Source organism: Ursus maritimus, unplaced genomic scaffold (genome assembly GCF_017311325.1).
Source record: "Ursus maritimus isolate PB19 unplaced genomic scaffold, ASM1731132v1 scaffold_2, whole genome shotgun sequence".
NCBI lineage: Eukaryota > Metazoa > Chordata > Mammalia > Carnivora > Ursidae > Ursus > Ursus maritimus.
In genome coordinates, this window is record NW_024424452.1 from 83,608,921 (window position 1) to 83,625,419 (window position 16,499).

The 16,499-nt window shown below is 36.7% G+C and overlaps 1 protein-coding gene across 3 annotated transcripts in view; it reads left to right on the top strand.

Moving 5' to 3' along the window:
• Positions 1–16,499, top strand: part of TPR (translocated promoter region, nuclear basket protein) — a 66,454-nt gene that overhangs the window by 31,504 nt on the left and 18,451 nt on the right. For all 3 annotated transcript variants that reach the window (XM_040636275.1, XM_040636277.1, XM_040636276.1), the window contains exons 26-38: positions 128–331; positions 654–838; positions 1,250–1,397; positions 5,382–5,519; positions 5,611–5,742; positions 6,739–6,869; positions 8,895–9,105; positions 10,263–10,406; positions 10,730–10,928; positions 12,207–12,412; positions 12,617–12,678; positions 15,126–15,334; positions 16,111–16,383. In XM_040636275.1, coding sequence (XP_040492209.1) covers positions 128–331; positions 654–838; positions 1,250–1,397; positions 5,382–5,519; positions 5,611–5,742; positions 6,739–6,869; positions 8,895–9,105; positions 10,263–10,406; positions 10,730–10,928; positions 12,207–12,412; positions 12,617–12,678; positions 15,126–15,334; positions 16,111–16,383 — 2,242 coding nt within the window. The remainder of the gene's footprint in view (positions 1–127; positions 332–653; positions 839–1,249; positions 1,398–5,381; positions 5,520–5,610; positions 5,743–6,738; positions 6,870–8,894; positions 9,106–10,262; positions 10,407–10,729; positions 10,929–12,206; positions 12,413–12,616; positions 12,679–15,125; positions 15,335–16,110; positions 16,384–16,499) is intronic.

The window sequence follows — 16,499 nt, forward strand, 5'->3', positions numbered from 1 at the left end:
CTCCTGTTTTGGTATGTTTGGGTTGTCTTTTGTTATTATAGATAATATAATGTGCATTTTTTCAGAAAATACTGACCAGCCTTACGATTTTCTAACCTTGTGTCAATGGGGGAATAATTTCTTACAGGCTAAAATAGCTGTGGAAGCTCAGAATAAGTATGAGAGAGAACTGATGCTACATGCTGCTGATGTTGAAGCTCTACAAGCTGCCAAGGAACAGGTTTCCAAAATGGCATCAGTCCGTCAGCATTTGGAAGAAACAACCCAGAAAGCAGAATCACAGTTACTGGAGTGTAAAGCATCTTGGGAGGAAAGAGAGAGAATGTTAAAGGTATAATTGTACATCACGATAGAATGTTCTAGAGAATTTAAAGGTTTGAGGTTTTTGTTTTTTTTTTTTAAAGATTTTATTTATTTATTCGACAGAGATAGAGACAGCCAGTGAGAGAGGGAACACAAGCAGGGGGAGTGGGAGAGAAAGAAGCAGGCTCGTAGCAGAAGAGCCCGATATGGGGCTCGATCCCATAACGCTGGGATCACGCCCTGAGCCGAAGGCAGACGCTTAACCGCTGTGCCACCCAGGCGCCCCAAACGTTTGAGGTTTTTAAATGTACTTTGGAAAGTCTGCTATTATGATAGACTGTTGTTTACAGGATGAAGTTTCCAAGTGTATGTCTCGCTGTGAAGATCTGGAGAAACAGAACAGATTACTTCATGATCAGATTGAAAAATTAAGTGACAAGGTTGTCGCCTCTGTGAAGGAAGGTGTACAAGGTCCCTTGAATGTATCTCTTAATGAAGAAGGAAAATCTCAAGAACAAATTCTAGAAATTCTCAGGTAACTCCAATAATATTCTTAATGCTTCACACCAACGGCTGTGTAATGTAACTATAAATGCGTAAGTTAGGGAAGTGGAGTAGTCATGTGCTGTTTACTTACAAAGCTCGTTCCATCCCTTAGTGGTCACTGTTGACATTTAAACATATGCCAAGTTAAAGAAATGACTAAGTTGAATCTGATAGTAAGAACGTGAGTGGATTTTTTGAAAAACTAAATGCCTTGTTATTTTAAACATACACATTTCTAAAGTCACTGTTTATAATTTTAGAAAGTCTCATTAATTAAAACATTATGTAAAAATAATTACTAAAGTCAGTGGTTTTTGTCATCTTAACAATTATCCAAGTTTTGAAATGTTATATTGTTGGCATTTTTTTAATTCAAATGAAACCTTACATATTCTTGTAGATTTATACGACGAGAAAAAGAAATCGCTGAAACCAGGTTTGAGGTGGCTCAGGTTGAGAGTCTGCGTTATCGACAAAGAGTTGAGCTTTTAGAAAGAGAACTGCAGGAACTGCAGGATAGTCTGAATGCTGAAAGAGAGAAAGTCCAGGTATGAATCCTAAGCTTTAAGAAAGCCGTTGTTAAATCAAAAGAGAGCTCCTTTTTGTTTCTTAGGATGTAAAATTTAATTTGAAATAAGTGTTTTGCCTAAAGTCATAAATTATTAAAACATTATTATTATAGTTATTATTATTATAAACATTATTATTATTACACAGTGATACAGTGTAATGGTGAAAGACTAGTGGCGATCAGATTGCCTGGTTTTAAATTCTAGCTTCACACCATTAGGTATGTGTCCTGGGTATATTAATATCCCTGCTCTTAAATTTCTTCATCTGAAATATTGGGATGATAATAATAAGGATTAAGTGAGTTAAAGTACACAAAGCATTTAGAAACATGTCTGGTGCATAGTGAGTACTTAATAAACTTCAGTTATCTTTATTATTGTAGTTGATATATGTATGTCTGAGTAGTTATTCTTGATAGAGTTGTAGATAGAAACTGCTGCAGAATACTTTTTTCTCAGCAAGGGAGTAAAAAATAATTAAAACTATCAACCAGGAAAGGAAAAGAAGATGCTCTAGTGAATGGATGGTCACAGCATAAGCTCAACTCCTTAACCCATGCCATCACCCAAAAGCTTATAATTACATGCCCTCATTCTGAAGATATGCAGTAATATAACTTAACATCTGGAAGGAGGAAAATTAAGACCTTGAATCATTTATCTTCTTTTAACTGATAGGTAGTTGGAATGGCTGCTAGAGAAAAACCATTGAAACCCAGGGGAAAGTGAGTAGATTTATGGGATTTATGTTTTCATACAGAAATGAAAAGTTTCAGAATTACATCTTGGGAAAACAGTCCAATTCAAACATATCATCATGGAAATAAACAGGCCCTCGATTTCTGTGACATTAACATTTGGAGGAAAAAGAGCAGAATCGGGGTTTTTAAAAAGAGTGCATATTTTCCCAGTGTTCCTTCAGACAAATAATGCCCAGCCAACAGTCAGGAGGGGAAAACCAACTCGTGCATAAAATCAGAAGAGGCAAAAAGTAACACACGTTATATCAAAAATAATACCCAAGCAAGGGGCACCTGGGTGGTTCAGTCCGTTAAGTGACCAGTGCTTGATTTCAGCTCAAGTCATGATCTCAGGGTTCTGGGGTTAAGCTCCCTGTCAGCCTCAGCAGGGAGTCTGCTTCTCTCTGTCTCTCTCTCGATCTCGATCTCAATCTCGCTCTCCTTCTGCTCCTCCCCCCACTTACATGCACATGCTCTTTCTCTCACTCTCAAATAAATAAATCTTAAAAAAAAAGAAAATACCCAAGCATAAACAGTGTAGGATGACAGTGCTGAGCCATAACATTTTTTTTAACACATACTTTTCTTTTTTATTACATTAAAAGCAGGCAGTAGTCTGATAATAAAAAGGCTGCTTATGCAATTCTGTTACGTTAAACTTTACTTACAGGATGTTAAATTCTTAGAACTAAAGTTCCCCCCAGAAAGAGATTAATGGAAACATTGATTGCTTTTCAGACTTGATAGTTGCTGCTTTAAAAGGTGGTCTTTAACAAACATTAAGTTGAAAAAAAAAAACAAAAACCATAGAACACAGTGAATTACTTTTATTTCAGTATGCATCCTCGTCTCAGCATTTACTGGTCCTGAACAGAAAAATGGAAAATGGAAAAAAGCAGCAGTTTGCCAGGAAATCAGGCCCACCCATTATAGGGACCTGCTGTGCACACTGAACTCTTTCTTAATCCCTGCTGAGGACCGTGAGAAGCAGCAGCACCAAAACCAAAGTATGCACCGAATTTAAGGTTCCTTTTGTTCCAGTTGTCAGACTCCAAACTAGACTCAAATGGATTACAAGCATGATCAAATGAGAACTCTGTTAAAAACTTCTTCAATTTTTAAAAGTGAAAGCAATTACAGGAAAAGAAAACGGTTCATTCAGAGGGTGCATGTGTGCTTACAAAGTGTCTTCTCTGGCCTTTCTCCCAAGTTTAGCCACCCAGAACTTTGAGACCTGGCGGGTCTGAGTACCCCTGGTGACTGTTCTCGTTTTATCCAAACCTGAACTAAACAACCGCATCAGCTGATGGTGACAGCAGAGGGTGGCAGGGCTGAGGACCCAGTATTCATTCCCAGGCTGGTGGAGAGAAGTAATGGTTCCAAAACTAAACAAGGGAAGTCAGGGACTTTCCAACCTTACCTGATGGCTTCTGGCCAAAGCAAGGAAGTGTCATGTAAAGTGTTGAGTGATGATGGCTCACACAGGGACTTGAGGAGGAGGAAGGAAAAAGCAGCACCCCTCGATTAAGGTGGGGGAGAAGATACAGGCAAAACCCTGAATTCCTCACCAAAGGCCAATTTCGGAGGGGTTAGAGGGGGTTACAATCTATGCTTTGGCCAAGGGTGTTAGTGGGAATTGAAGAAAGGACAGTGGCTTTGCGGGGGGAAGGGAGCATCATTTAAGACCTAAAAAAAGAAATCGGGTGCATCTGGAGCACCCCCAGTACTACATACCCAGTAGTAGTCCCACAGTCTGTGACCTGAAACCTTCACACCTACTCTAGCAAGCCACCCCATGCTGGAGGGCTGTTGTAGGAAGAAAGGGAAGCAGGGAAGCAGGGGAAGGAAGGGGGGACAAGGCAGAGACCCCAGGCCATATAATCAGCAGCAAGGTGATTGTGCAATGTGTCTTTTTACAGTTGAGTTAGATGTGCCCCACTGGCTATGATGGGAATCAATTTTAATATACTTTCCTGATCCTAGAAGTTCAACTTTGTGGACAGTGGTTACACTTAACAGGATTTGTTATAGCATAGCATATATTTCAACTGGACCAAAAAGTTAGTATCTTTTACAGTATCTTAAGATAAGTTGCCTTTATGGGGCGCCTGGGTGGCATGGAGGTTAAGCGTCTGCCTTCGGCTCAGGGCGTGATCCCGGCGTTATGGGATCGAGCCCCACATCAGGCTCCTCCGCTGTGAGCCTGCTTCTTCCTCTCCCGCTCCCCCTGCTTGTGTTCCCTCTCTCGCTGGCTGTCTCTATCTCTGTCGAATAAATAAATAAAATCTTTAAAAAAAAAAAATAACTTGCCTTTGAATGGGAGCTTCCTTTCCAGTACTTTGAGGTCTACAAGACCTATCCAAAAAATTTACTATGGAAAATGAAGACAGCTTCAGTCAAATGGCGGGGAGGGCCTGTGGTTTCTCTTCTTGATTCATTGCTATAACTTTGTCCTTTGGCCTAAGCCATAGCTTTAAAAATGATGAGGGAGTAAAATAATGTGTAAACAATGGATAATTACACCCAGTGAGAACAGAAAATAAGTTCCTTAAAATTGAACAAATATTCAGTAAAATTGCTCACAACCAAAGTGATTAAACAGCTGAATGAAATGAGGAATTTCTTTTTTTTTTTTTTAAAGATTTTATTTATTTATTCAACAGAGATAGAGACAGCCAGCGAGAGAGGGAACACAAGCAGGGGGAGTGGGAGGGGAAAAAGCAGGCTCATAGCAGAGGAGCCTGATGTGGGGCTCGATCCCATAACGCCGGGATCACGCCCTGAGCTGAAGGCAGACGCTTAACCGCTGTGCCACCCAGGTGCCCCGAAATGAGGAATTTCTGAACAAGGGGGAAAGGAACTGAGGACAAAATAACATCATTTTAAAACTATTAATAAATTCAGTATACCAAGAAAAAGATAGCTAAAGATTAATAGAGATCTAGATTGATGTTTTTACCCAGTGTTAGTACTGATTATTTGTTGGTAGGATTTGTAGTATCTTTTCACTTTCATCTCTATAATTTCTTGCATTTGTTTAAACTCTTTGTAGTTAGCCTGTGTCAGAAAAAGAAACATGAAAAGCTTTCAAAAATTTCCATTTTAAAAGCTGACATTTAAATCATGTTTACTTTTTGTAGGGAAGATTAGACCTGGTAGGAAAAGATAGGTCTTCACCTAATGTTGGATGTTGGTATACATATGTGTTTGAAATCTTTAGGTCACTGCAAAAACAATGGCTCAGCATGAAGAACTGATGAAGAAAACTGAAACAATGAATGTAGTGATGGAGACCAATAAGATGCTAAGAGAAGAGAAAGAGAGGCTGGAACAGGATCTACAGCAGATGCAAGCAAAGGTTTGGAACTTACTAATCAAGAACAGAGTCATTTTTAATAATGTTAGAGTTTTTACATCAGATGTTAAAAAAATACTGGCACTATTTTCAGGTAAGGAAACTGGAGTTAGATATTTTACCCTTACAAGAAGCAAATGCTGAGCTAAGTGAAAAAAGCGGTATGTTGCAAGCAGAGAAGAAGTTACTAGAAGAAGATGTCAAACGTTGGAAAGCACGGAACCAGGTAAATGCAATTAAACATGGGAATGTTGATTTTTAGGCAACATTTAAGAAAAGAACATTTGATATATTTTTTTTAAGAAATGGCTAATTTCCTTAAATTTCAAATTTGTGCTTTTATCTCTAAAATATTTTTGTGCATAATAAAATGGATTTGTCTAGTTTATTGAAGCACTGTAAAAAGACTTGTTCACTGGAAACTTTTTGGGGGGACAAAACCATTTAATATGGTTAGAAACTCCAACTCTAGATTGAAACAAAAGATTGGAAATCTGCCTTGCCAGATATTAGTTATGTGATTTGTGAGAGTTCCTTAATCTTTCTGAGCCTATTTTTCTCATTTGTAAAAGTGAAGACATAATACCACTTTTCACTTTACAAAAAATTTAAGAAGTGTAAAACAGTCGCCTGGCACCTAGAAAATGGTCTAGAATGGTAACTATTATCTATATAGGATTGTTGAATTTTAGAGCCCATTTATTCCTATTTTCGTCACACCAGCAGTCTGGAAAATCAAGAAAGGAGGGTGATCTCTCAAATCTAGATATATTTCTTAAATTTTGCTGCTCTCTTTCGTGGCTAATGGAATCAGATTTAGGATTATCTTCATATTTTTGTCTCGATTGTAATGATTTATAGACATTTCTTTATTATCAGTGTTACTTTAGTGAAAGTAAATATTTAACATTAAAAGCTTATAATTTCTCTGGATTCCATTATTTGGCTCCTTTGTAACTATTTTGAAATATTTGGTTTGCAGTTGTGAAAAAATAATGCATAATGACATTTATTTTATTTCCCTTTTCCATTTTGGCTAGGCTTTTTAGCTAAACAAACCAAAGCTTCTAATTTTATAGTTTGGTTTTTGGTCACCATGTATATAAGACATCTTATGTAAACGTAATTAGATATGGTGTTGTTTTATTAGCACATTAGTTTTATATAGCACAGTAGTTTCATAAAACCTGTAAAACCATATTATGCATTTTTGCTATTCTAGCATCTAGTAAGTCAACAGAAAGATCCAGATACAGAAGAATATCGGAAGCTCCTTTCTGAAAAGGAAGTTCATACTAAGCGTATTCAACAGTTGACTGAAGAAATTGGGAGACTTAAAGCTGAGATTGCAAGGTATATGGAAAGAAGCTTTAAATTGTATGTTAGTATATGAATTCTTAAGCGAGTTTATTTCTACTCTTTATCGACTCTCCAAGTGCTTCCTGAGTTTAGAAAGAATGAAACGTGCTGGAGCCCTTACTTGTGGCTTTCCCTTTATTACTATCTGAAGCCAAGCAAGCCATAATTTAATTTTATGCATTTATATATGGTTATTACTTTTTAAAAATCTGTACCTTTGGTATGAGTCTAAAGCTAAATATATTTTCTAAACAGTCAAAATAACTTTTGCAAGTAGGTTTTTCTTTTTTTGGTTAGTGTATATTTATGAGTATTTTGAAGGTGTGTGATAACGGAAGTTTTTAAATTAGAAATTTTTTTAAACGAAGGCATCTGGGTGACTCAGTTAAGCGTCTGCCTTTGGCTCAGGTCATGATCTCGGGGTCCTGGGATCAAGCCCCTCATCAGGCTCCATACTCAGCTGGGAGTCTGCTTCCCTTCTGCCTCTCCTCCCTGTTCTCTCTCTCTCTCAAATAAATAATTATAATCTTTAAAAAAAAAAAAAAGGAAATTTCTTTAAATGAACTTCTAGCGAACTATTGTCCTTTGAGAGTTAAGAAGTTTAGGGGCTCCTGGGTGGCTCAGTCGGTTAAGCCTCTGACTCTTGATTTTGGCTCATGTTATGATCTTGGGGTCATGATCCCAGGGTCATGAGATTGAGCCCTGCATCGGGCTCTACACTCAGCCAGGAGTCTGCTTCCTTTAAAAAATAAAGTTAAGAAATTTAATATTAAAATTGATGTTTCTGGTTTACCTTTTTAAAGTTTTTATGTCATTTGTTTGTGTTAGTCCCTATTTCTGTAAAGCTTGACAGCTTACAGATTTTTCTCATATATAGTCTCTTTTTTTTTTTTATAACAGTCTGGCATTTTGAGTAGGAGAGGTAGTACTGGATTTCAAAGATGAGGAAACTAAGATTCAGAAAGTTACCCAAGGTCACAGTTAATATTTGTTAAACCCGTACTCTTTAATTCAGGTCATCTCATTTCAAATTCAGTTTATGATAAAGTACAGGAGTTGGCAGAATATAACCTACACGCCTGCTTTTGCACAGCCTGTACAGTAAGAAAGATTTTCACATTTTTAAACTGTAAAAAAGAAAGAACATGTGATAAAGACTACATGTGGACTACAAAGCCTAACTTATGTACTTAACACCCAGTATGGTAGCGTTCCGAATACTGTTAATGTAAATTGTTTAAAAATATATATTGCGGGCGCCTGGCTGGCTCCGTTGGTTAAGCGTCTGCCTTCAGCTCAGGTCATGATCCCAGAGTCCAAGAGTCAAGCCCCACATCAGGCTCTCTGCTGAGAGCAAGGTATATGGAAAGAAGCTTTAAATTGTATGTTAGTATATGAATTCTTAAGCGAGTTTATTTCTACTCTTTATCCCTCTCACCCCATTCCTGCTCACTCTCTCCCTGTCTTTCCCTCAAATAAATAAATAAAATCTTTATTTTTTTTTAAAGATTTTATATATTTATTTGACAGAGGTAGAGACAGCCAGCGAGAGAGGGAACACAAGCAGGAGGAGTGGGAGAGGAAGAAGCAGGCTCATAGCAGAGGAGCCTGATGTGGGGCTCGATCCCATAACACCAGGATCACGCCCTGAGCCGAAGGCAGATGCTTAACTGCTGTGCCACCCAGGCGCCCCCCTATAAATAAAATCTTTAAAAAAAAAAATCTGTGTACTAACATTTGACTTTATGTAAAGTTGTGGATATTACTTAACTGCTGATAGCTCAAGTTTTCTCTTCTGTAAAATGGGCATGTATTCTTTTATAATAAGCAAATAAAATCTTTCTAAAGAACCAAGATTCATAATTTAAGAAATTATCTTTTGGAGTGTGTGTGTGTTTTAGGATTTTAAAATACCAAACATACCAGTACAAACAGTAATGTAAATTAAAGGATTTTAAAATTTGAAAAAAGTCTCATATGTTTATCTTTCTCCTTTACCCCATTCTTTTGTTTGTTTAGATCAAATGCATCTTTGACCAACAATCAGAACTTAATCCAGAGTCTAAAGGAAGACTTAAATAAAGTAAGAACTGAAAAGGAAACCATTCAAAAGGACTTAGATGCCAAAATAATTGATATCCAAGAGAAGGTCAAAACTATTACTCAAGTCAAGAAGATTGGGCGTAGGTACAAGACTCAATATGAAGAACTTAAAGCACAACAGGATAAGGTATTTTGAAGTAATTTTCTCTTTCTCTTTCTCTCTATATATGTATGTGTATATATATAATTTTTAGACATACACAGTTTTGTTTTATATAGTTTACACACATATATAATGATTCATGTAAGTCTTACTACTTTATAGGTTTTATTAGTCTTTAGATTGAACATAAGTATAAGCTTATATATTGGTTTTAAGATTTGCTCTTTAATGCTTGAGATTTATACCGTAAGTTCATAAAGTAATTTTAGTAAATATTAGGTACTTTTGTTCAGTTTTCCAGTCTTTTTTTTTTTAAGATGTTATTTATTTATTTGACAGAGAGATAGAGAGCATAAGTAGGCAGAGCCAGCAGGGTGAGGGAGAGGGAGAAGGCTCTCTCCTGGGCAGGGAGCCTGATGTGGAGCTTGATCCCAGGACCTTGAGTTCATGACCTGAGCTGAAGGCAGACTCCTAACTGACTGAGTCACCCAGGCACCCCTCAGTTTTCCAGTCTTAAATATTGTCCCTTTTCAAACCTGTTCTTGTAACTCACTGCTGATTAAAATTGTGTATATCAAAAAAATAGTAGTTCTTTATAATTAATCAGGCTTTATTTATAGTGTTATATAAATCGTGTACTTTAACCACCTGTCAAAAAGGATTTTTTAGTTCTTACTACATTTTGAATCTGAATTAATTCCCAAAAGTAAAAAAAACTTGTATGTTGACTTAATTACATATTTAGCACCTGTTAGATTGAAGATGTATTTTAAAAATTCAAAATTCTTACCCCTTGGTGTTGACTGCTATTAGCACTTCTGTATGCTTTTCTTAACATATATGTAATGTGTTTTTCCAAAGAAATTATTATTTGTATGTTTTTGTACCCTGCCTTTTCACCTTACTCATTACCGTGAAAATAAAATTCAGTGTCAAACATCCGTCTACAGTGCAGCATCATTTTGATTAGAAGCTAATATCCAGTTGTATGGAAAACCCTAACTTATTTAACCTAATACCTTCCTTTCAGACAGTAGAGTTATTCTGTAGAAAATTCATTTATAAATACCCTTTAAGATAAATTTCTTTGCATAGTTGTGATTATTTCCTTAGATGAACTTTTAGAAGTGGAATTATCAAGTATAAATGTGAAAATATATTATTACTGCTTATCATCTTAGGTCATGGAGACCTCGGCTCAGTCTTCTGGAGACCACCAGGAACAGCATGTCTCAGTCCAGGAAATGCAGGAGCTCAAAGAAACCCTCAATCAAGCTGAAACAAAGGCAAAATCACTAGAGAGTCAAATAGAAAATCTGCAGAAGGTATGAGTGAGAGTAGTGAAGAGTGTATGTCCCTAATTCTTTGCTTGTTAAATACTTGAATATGTGTTAAACACTGACCCTTTCTCTTATCATATGGAAATATATAATCTTTGTTATGCATGTTTATCTTTTATAAGTGAAGGACTCATGTATATAAATAGTATCCAGTCATCAATTATCCATTTTAATGGTGGTTTGACCACCATTTTACACTTCCATTTAATCTAAGCAAATTAATAAAGTTACATTTTAATTCTGTCCGACATACAGTTTAGATTGATTTGATTGAATTACATTGTTAATACTTGGCTTTTCTTTAAAAGACATTATCCGAAAAAGAGGCAGAAGCAAGAAATCTGCAGGAACAAACTGTGCAGCTTCAGTCTGAGCTTTCCCGACTTCGTCAGGATCTTCAAGATAGAACCACACAAGAGGAGCAGCTCCGACAGCAGATAACCGAAAAGGAAGAAAAAACAAGAAAGGCCATAGTAGCAGCAAAGTCAAAGATTGCACATCTAGCTGGTAAATTTCTGTATATGCTAAAGTCAGAACTTGATAGTGAAAGTCAGTTATTTGATGCAGGCTTAAAATGGGAAAGAAATAAGTAAATACTGTAAAGTGATTTCTGTGTGTGTGCTTTAAATATTAGGGTGGGACGCCTGGGTGGCTCAGTCGGTTGAGCAACTCTTGATCTTGGCTCAGCTCTTGATCTCACAGTTGTGAGTTCGAGCTCCACATGGGGCTCCACACTGGGCATGGAGTCTACTTAAAATATCTATAAGGCTTATTTAATTAGACACAAAATTAGAGCAATCTGAATTTCCAAATGATTAGGATGTCCCTCATCTATTTATGAACTCTTTCCTACTTGTTGGCTAGTAATAGGGAGTACTGCTGTCCTTCTGCCTTATTGTATAACTGTTAGTACCTTCTGTTGGTGATCCTTTGGGTCCACAGTGTGCTGTTCAGAGGGCTTCTATAAACTCCTAGATGGCATTGGATCTTACCAGCCCAGTGATTTTACTTGCCTCACTTCTCTGAGGGGCCCTCCAGCCCTTCAGGGAGACTATCATGTCCAGTTTGTGAAAGGCCCAGTGCTGCAATGTTCTGGACCTTAACTGCAGCTTGCTTGCTATTCTGCTTAGTGGGTAAATAAAATGCCCTATCAGCTAGGTTTAATCAGAAGCAGTTTTTTTTTAATGATCTGTAATACAGTGTTTCAGCAATTATTTCATTAAAAAAAGTTACCTAGGGGTGCCTGGGTGGCATAGCGGTTAGGCGTCTGCCTTCGGCTCAGAGCGTGATCCCGGCGTTATGGGATCGAGCCCCACATCAGGCTCCTCCACTATGAGCCTGCTTCTTCCTCTCCCACTCCCCCTGCTGTGTTCCCTCTCTCGCTGGCTGTCTCTACCTCTGTTAAATAAATAAAATCTTTTAAAAAAAAATAAAAAATAAAAAAAAAAATAAAAAGTTACCTAGTTATTTTTTAGTATGTGCTTTAGATTATGTGAAATGAAAATTTGGCAATTTATATAATACGTTGAAATACTAAAGGCCATGTAAAAGGGCTTTGGACTGCCGTTTATAGAGAAAATTACATATTTTAATGTTGCAGTAAGTATATTTTATATTGGAGTAATAAATATAGATATGTTTAGAATTTTGCTTATTTAGATATGTATCAGAATTAATTGTAGATGTTAAAGCTCAGGACCTTAGTGTACCTGTTGAAGTGCACAAATGTTCTTTACTTCCAGTGTTTGCTATAGTATTAATAGAATCACATGGTTACTTCTTTAGGTGTAAAAGATCAGCTAACTAAAGAAAATGAGGAGCTTAAACAAAGGAATGGAGCCTTAGATCAGCAGAAAGATGAATTGGATGTTCGAATGACTGCTCTTAAATCCCAGTATGAAGGTCGAATTAGTCGCTTGGAAAGAGAACTCAGAGAGCATCAAGAGAGACACCTTGAGCAGAGAGATGAGCCTCAAGAACCTACTAATAAGGTGGTTAGCTAATTCTGTGTAAAGAACAAATCATTTTGTACTTGTACATTTTACTTGAAGGTATCTGGTGATTTAGAAGTCTTCGTCAGTGAATTTTGGCTAAACAAAGTCTAGAGAGAATTTTAAAAAGTAAAATATTTTGATGGCATTGTTTAGTGAACTCTTGTAGGGCAGGCAAAATAATCCATAGTGTTCTTTTTATAGGTCCCAGAACAGCAGAGACAGATCACATTGAAAACAACTCCAGCTTCTGGTGAAAGAGGAATGTGAGTTTTAGTTCTTTCACAGTTTGTTAATCTGTTTTTTCTTTTAAGGTTCAGGCAAGAGTTAGTGATCTTTGGGGACAAAACGAATCTATATTATAAAAATATGTACTAAAGAGCTGTCTATCTCTGTAAAACTGCACCATGTAGTTGCCAACCCCTTTTTCCAGAACTCTTATTTTCAGCATACTTTCAGTCCTATCAGGTAGAGCTTTGTGACAAAAAACAAGGTATCTTCCATCTTTTAGACTTTTAAGAGGCTGCTGATTTTCTCAGTGATGTTATGTGATAACAAATTTAAGAGGCTAGGCTCATACTTGAGTTCAGTGATCAGTAGTTGAATACGTTCTACATTGTCAGGATGTGCCATTACAGAGCATTTCTTGTGTAGTTTTTAATGCTTAAATTTAAAACTTTTTCAATAAGAGTTTTAAAATATGTAGTGAACAAAAAATGTAGAACTAGGGGCGCCTGGGTGGCATGGAGGTTAAGCGTCTGCCTTCGGCTCAGGGCGTGATCCCGGCGTTATGGGATCGAGCCCCACATCAGGCTCCTCCGCTAGGCGCCTGCTTCTTCCTCTCCCACTCCCCCTGCTTGTGTTCCCTCTCTCGCTGGCTGTCTCTATCTTTGTCAAATAAATAAATAAAATCTTAAAAAAAAAAAAAAATATAGAACTATACTCTGTAATTTTTTTTAATCTGACAAAAATACCCAAAGCAGTGTTTGGAAAAATAGAATTAATAGGGTCTGAGTTCATATCTCGATCATAGTTGCTGAACACTTACTGAAGAAACACATGGTGCCTTTTTTTCTTAAGCTTTATTGAGATATAATTAACCCCTACAATTCACCTACTTAAAGAGTACAACTCAATGTTTTTTGTTGTTTTTTTTTTTACTTTTTTAATTCCAGTGTAATTAAAACACAGTGTCATACTAGTTTCAGGTGTATAATACAGTGATTCAGTGATTCTATATGTTACTTAGTTGCTCATCACAACAAGTGTACTCTTAATCCCCATCACCTATTCCACCCACCCCCCCAGCCACCTCCCCTTGGGTAACCACCAGTTCTCTATATTTAAGAGTCTGTTTTTTATCTCTTTTTTATCTTTGTTTTGTTCCTTAAATTCCATGTATGAATGAAATCATGTGGTATTTGTCTTTCTCTGACTGACTTATTTCCCTTACCCTCTAAATCCATCCATGTTGTTGCAAATGGCAAGATTTCGGTTTTTTTATGGCTGAATAATATCCCATTGTGTATATATACCATATTTTCTTTATCCATTCATCTATTGATGGACACAGGGGCCTCTTCCATTCTTTGGCTAATGTCAGAAATACTGCAGTAAACACAAGGGTGCATATATCCTTTCAGATTAGTGTTTTCATATTCTTGGTGTAAATACTCAGTAGTGGAATTACTGGGTCATATGTTAATTCTATTTTTAATTTTTTAAGGACCCTCTGTACTATTTTCCAGAGTGGCTGCACCAATTTACATTCCCACCAGCAGTGCACAAGGTTCCCTTTTCTCCACATTCTTGCCAACACTTGTTATTTTTTTGTCTTCTTAATACTAGCCCTCTGACTTGTATGAGTTGCTATCTCATTGTGGTTTTGATTTCCATTTCCCTGATTAGTGATGTTGAGCATTTTTTCATATGTCTGTTAGCCATCTGTATGTCTTTTTTAGAGAAACAAACGGCTGTTTATGTCTTCTGCCCATTTTTAATTATTTGGGTTTTTTGGTGTTGAATTGCGTGAATTCTGTGTGTGTGTGTGTGTGTGAATTCTTTATATCATTTGAATGTTAACTCTTTTACTAATCATTTACTAATATCTTCTCCCCTTCAGTACGGCATCTTTTTGTTTTGTTGTTTCCTTTGCTGTGTAGAAGGTTTTTATTTTGCTGTAGTTCCAGTCATTTATTTTTGCTTTTGTTTTCCTTGCCTCAGGAGATATAATCTAGAAAAACGTTGCTACGGCTAATGTCTGCTCTCTTCTAGGATTTTTCTGGTTCCAGGTCTCACATTTAGGTCTTTAATCCATTTTGAATTTATTTTTGTGTATGGTGTAAGAATGTGGTCCAGTTTCATTCTTTTGCATGTAGCTGTCCAGTTTTCCCAGACCATTTACTGAAGAGACTTTTTCCCATTGCGTATTCTTGCTTCCTTTGTTACAGATTAATTGACCATATAATCATGGGTTTATTTCTCGGCTCTCTATTCTTTTCCATTGATCTTGTGTCTCTTTGTATGCTAGTACCATACTGTTTAGATTACTATAGTGTATCTTGAAATCTGGGATTGTGATACCTCCAATTTTGTTCTTTTCTAAGATTATATGGTGCTTTTTTTTTTTTTTTTTGATAGAGTATATATACTTGACGGGATATTTACAGTAATTTTTTATGAATTGTTATTCTTGCATTTCCTCCTCTATAAGTGCCAGCACATCAGACCCACCAACAGCCAATATCAAACCAACTCCTGTTGTGTCTACTCCAAGTAAAGTGACAGCTGCAGCTATGGCTGGGAATAAGTCAACACCCAGAGCTAGTATCCGCCCAATGGTCACACCTGCAACTGTTACAAATCCTACTACTACCCCAACAGCTACAGTGATGCCCACTACACAAGTAGAATCACAGGAAGGTAAGTAAAATAGTGACAGATCTGATTGGACTGACTGCTTATTTAGATTTATTATGAGAAGATGACAGTAACTTCAAGGATAAATGAGGCTTCCACTAAAGCTAAAGTCAAACATATAGTAAAAGTGGGTAAGTTACTCTTTTCAAGGGTATGCCTCCTAGGATACTCATTAATGCAGCAAATTTCCTCCCTCATTCCATTCCCTTCCTTTGTGCTTTGTTTTGTTTTGAATCTGAAGAAGGAGGAGAATGACATACCTGTGAGTATATAGCACGTTTTTCTAAAGCCAACATTTTTACTTTAATGGCTAAGGAAGATGATGTGAAATCCACTTTGGAAAACTGTACTAAATCACTTGTTCAGCTCGACACCACTTTGTCACTGAAACTGTCTGACCTTTTCATTCCTTTTTCCACTTTGTTCCCCTGGGTAGCTTCTTACTCATTACTGATGCTCAATAAACATTTATAATTTGTCTTTGAGTTTCTTCGATTCATTTATCTTACTTGGTTGTAATTTAAATAAAATCATAGATACAGAGAGTTTTAGATATTTAATTATGCCCCCATACTACACACTATAATAGCAGTCACATAGGCATCACAAAAAATGCACAATACATTACGTTTACCCATACTGTTTTTGTTTAATGAGTGGTAAGAGATATGTACACAAGTAACTATACAAACCATTACCAGTAATGCAGTAGGGAGGGAAAATCCAGCTTTGCTAAGAATAGAAGACTTACTATATTAAGTATTGTAATTATTTTTCAGCTATGCAGTCAGAAGGGCCTGTGGAACATGTTCCAGTTTTTGGAAGCACAAGTGGTTCTGTCCGCTCTACTAGTCCTAACGTCCAGCCTTCTATCCCTCAACCCATTTTAACTGTTCAGCAACAAACACAGGCTACAGCTTTTGTGCAGCCCACCCAACAGAGTCATCCTCAGATTGAGCCTGCAAATCAAGAGCTGTCCCCCAACATAGTAGAAGTTGTACAGAGTTCTCCAGTTGAACGGCCTTCTACTTCCACAGCAGTATTTGGCACTGGTAAGCTTGATTTTTTAATTTTTTTTTAATTTTTTAATTTTTATTTTTTGGTAAGCTTAATTTTAAAACAAAGTTAGAGTAGACCTGTGCATTTGTAGTTTCTTGGATATAAAATA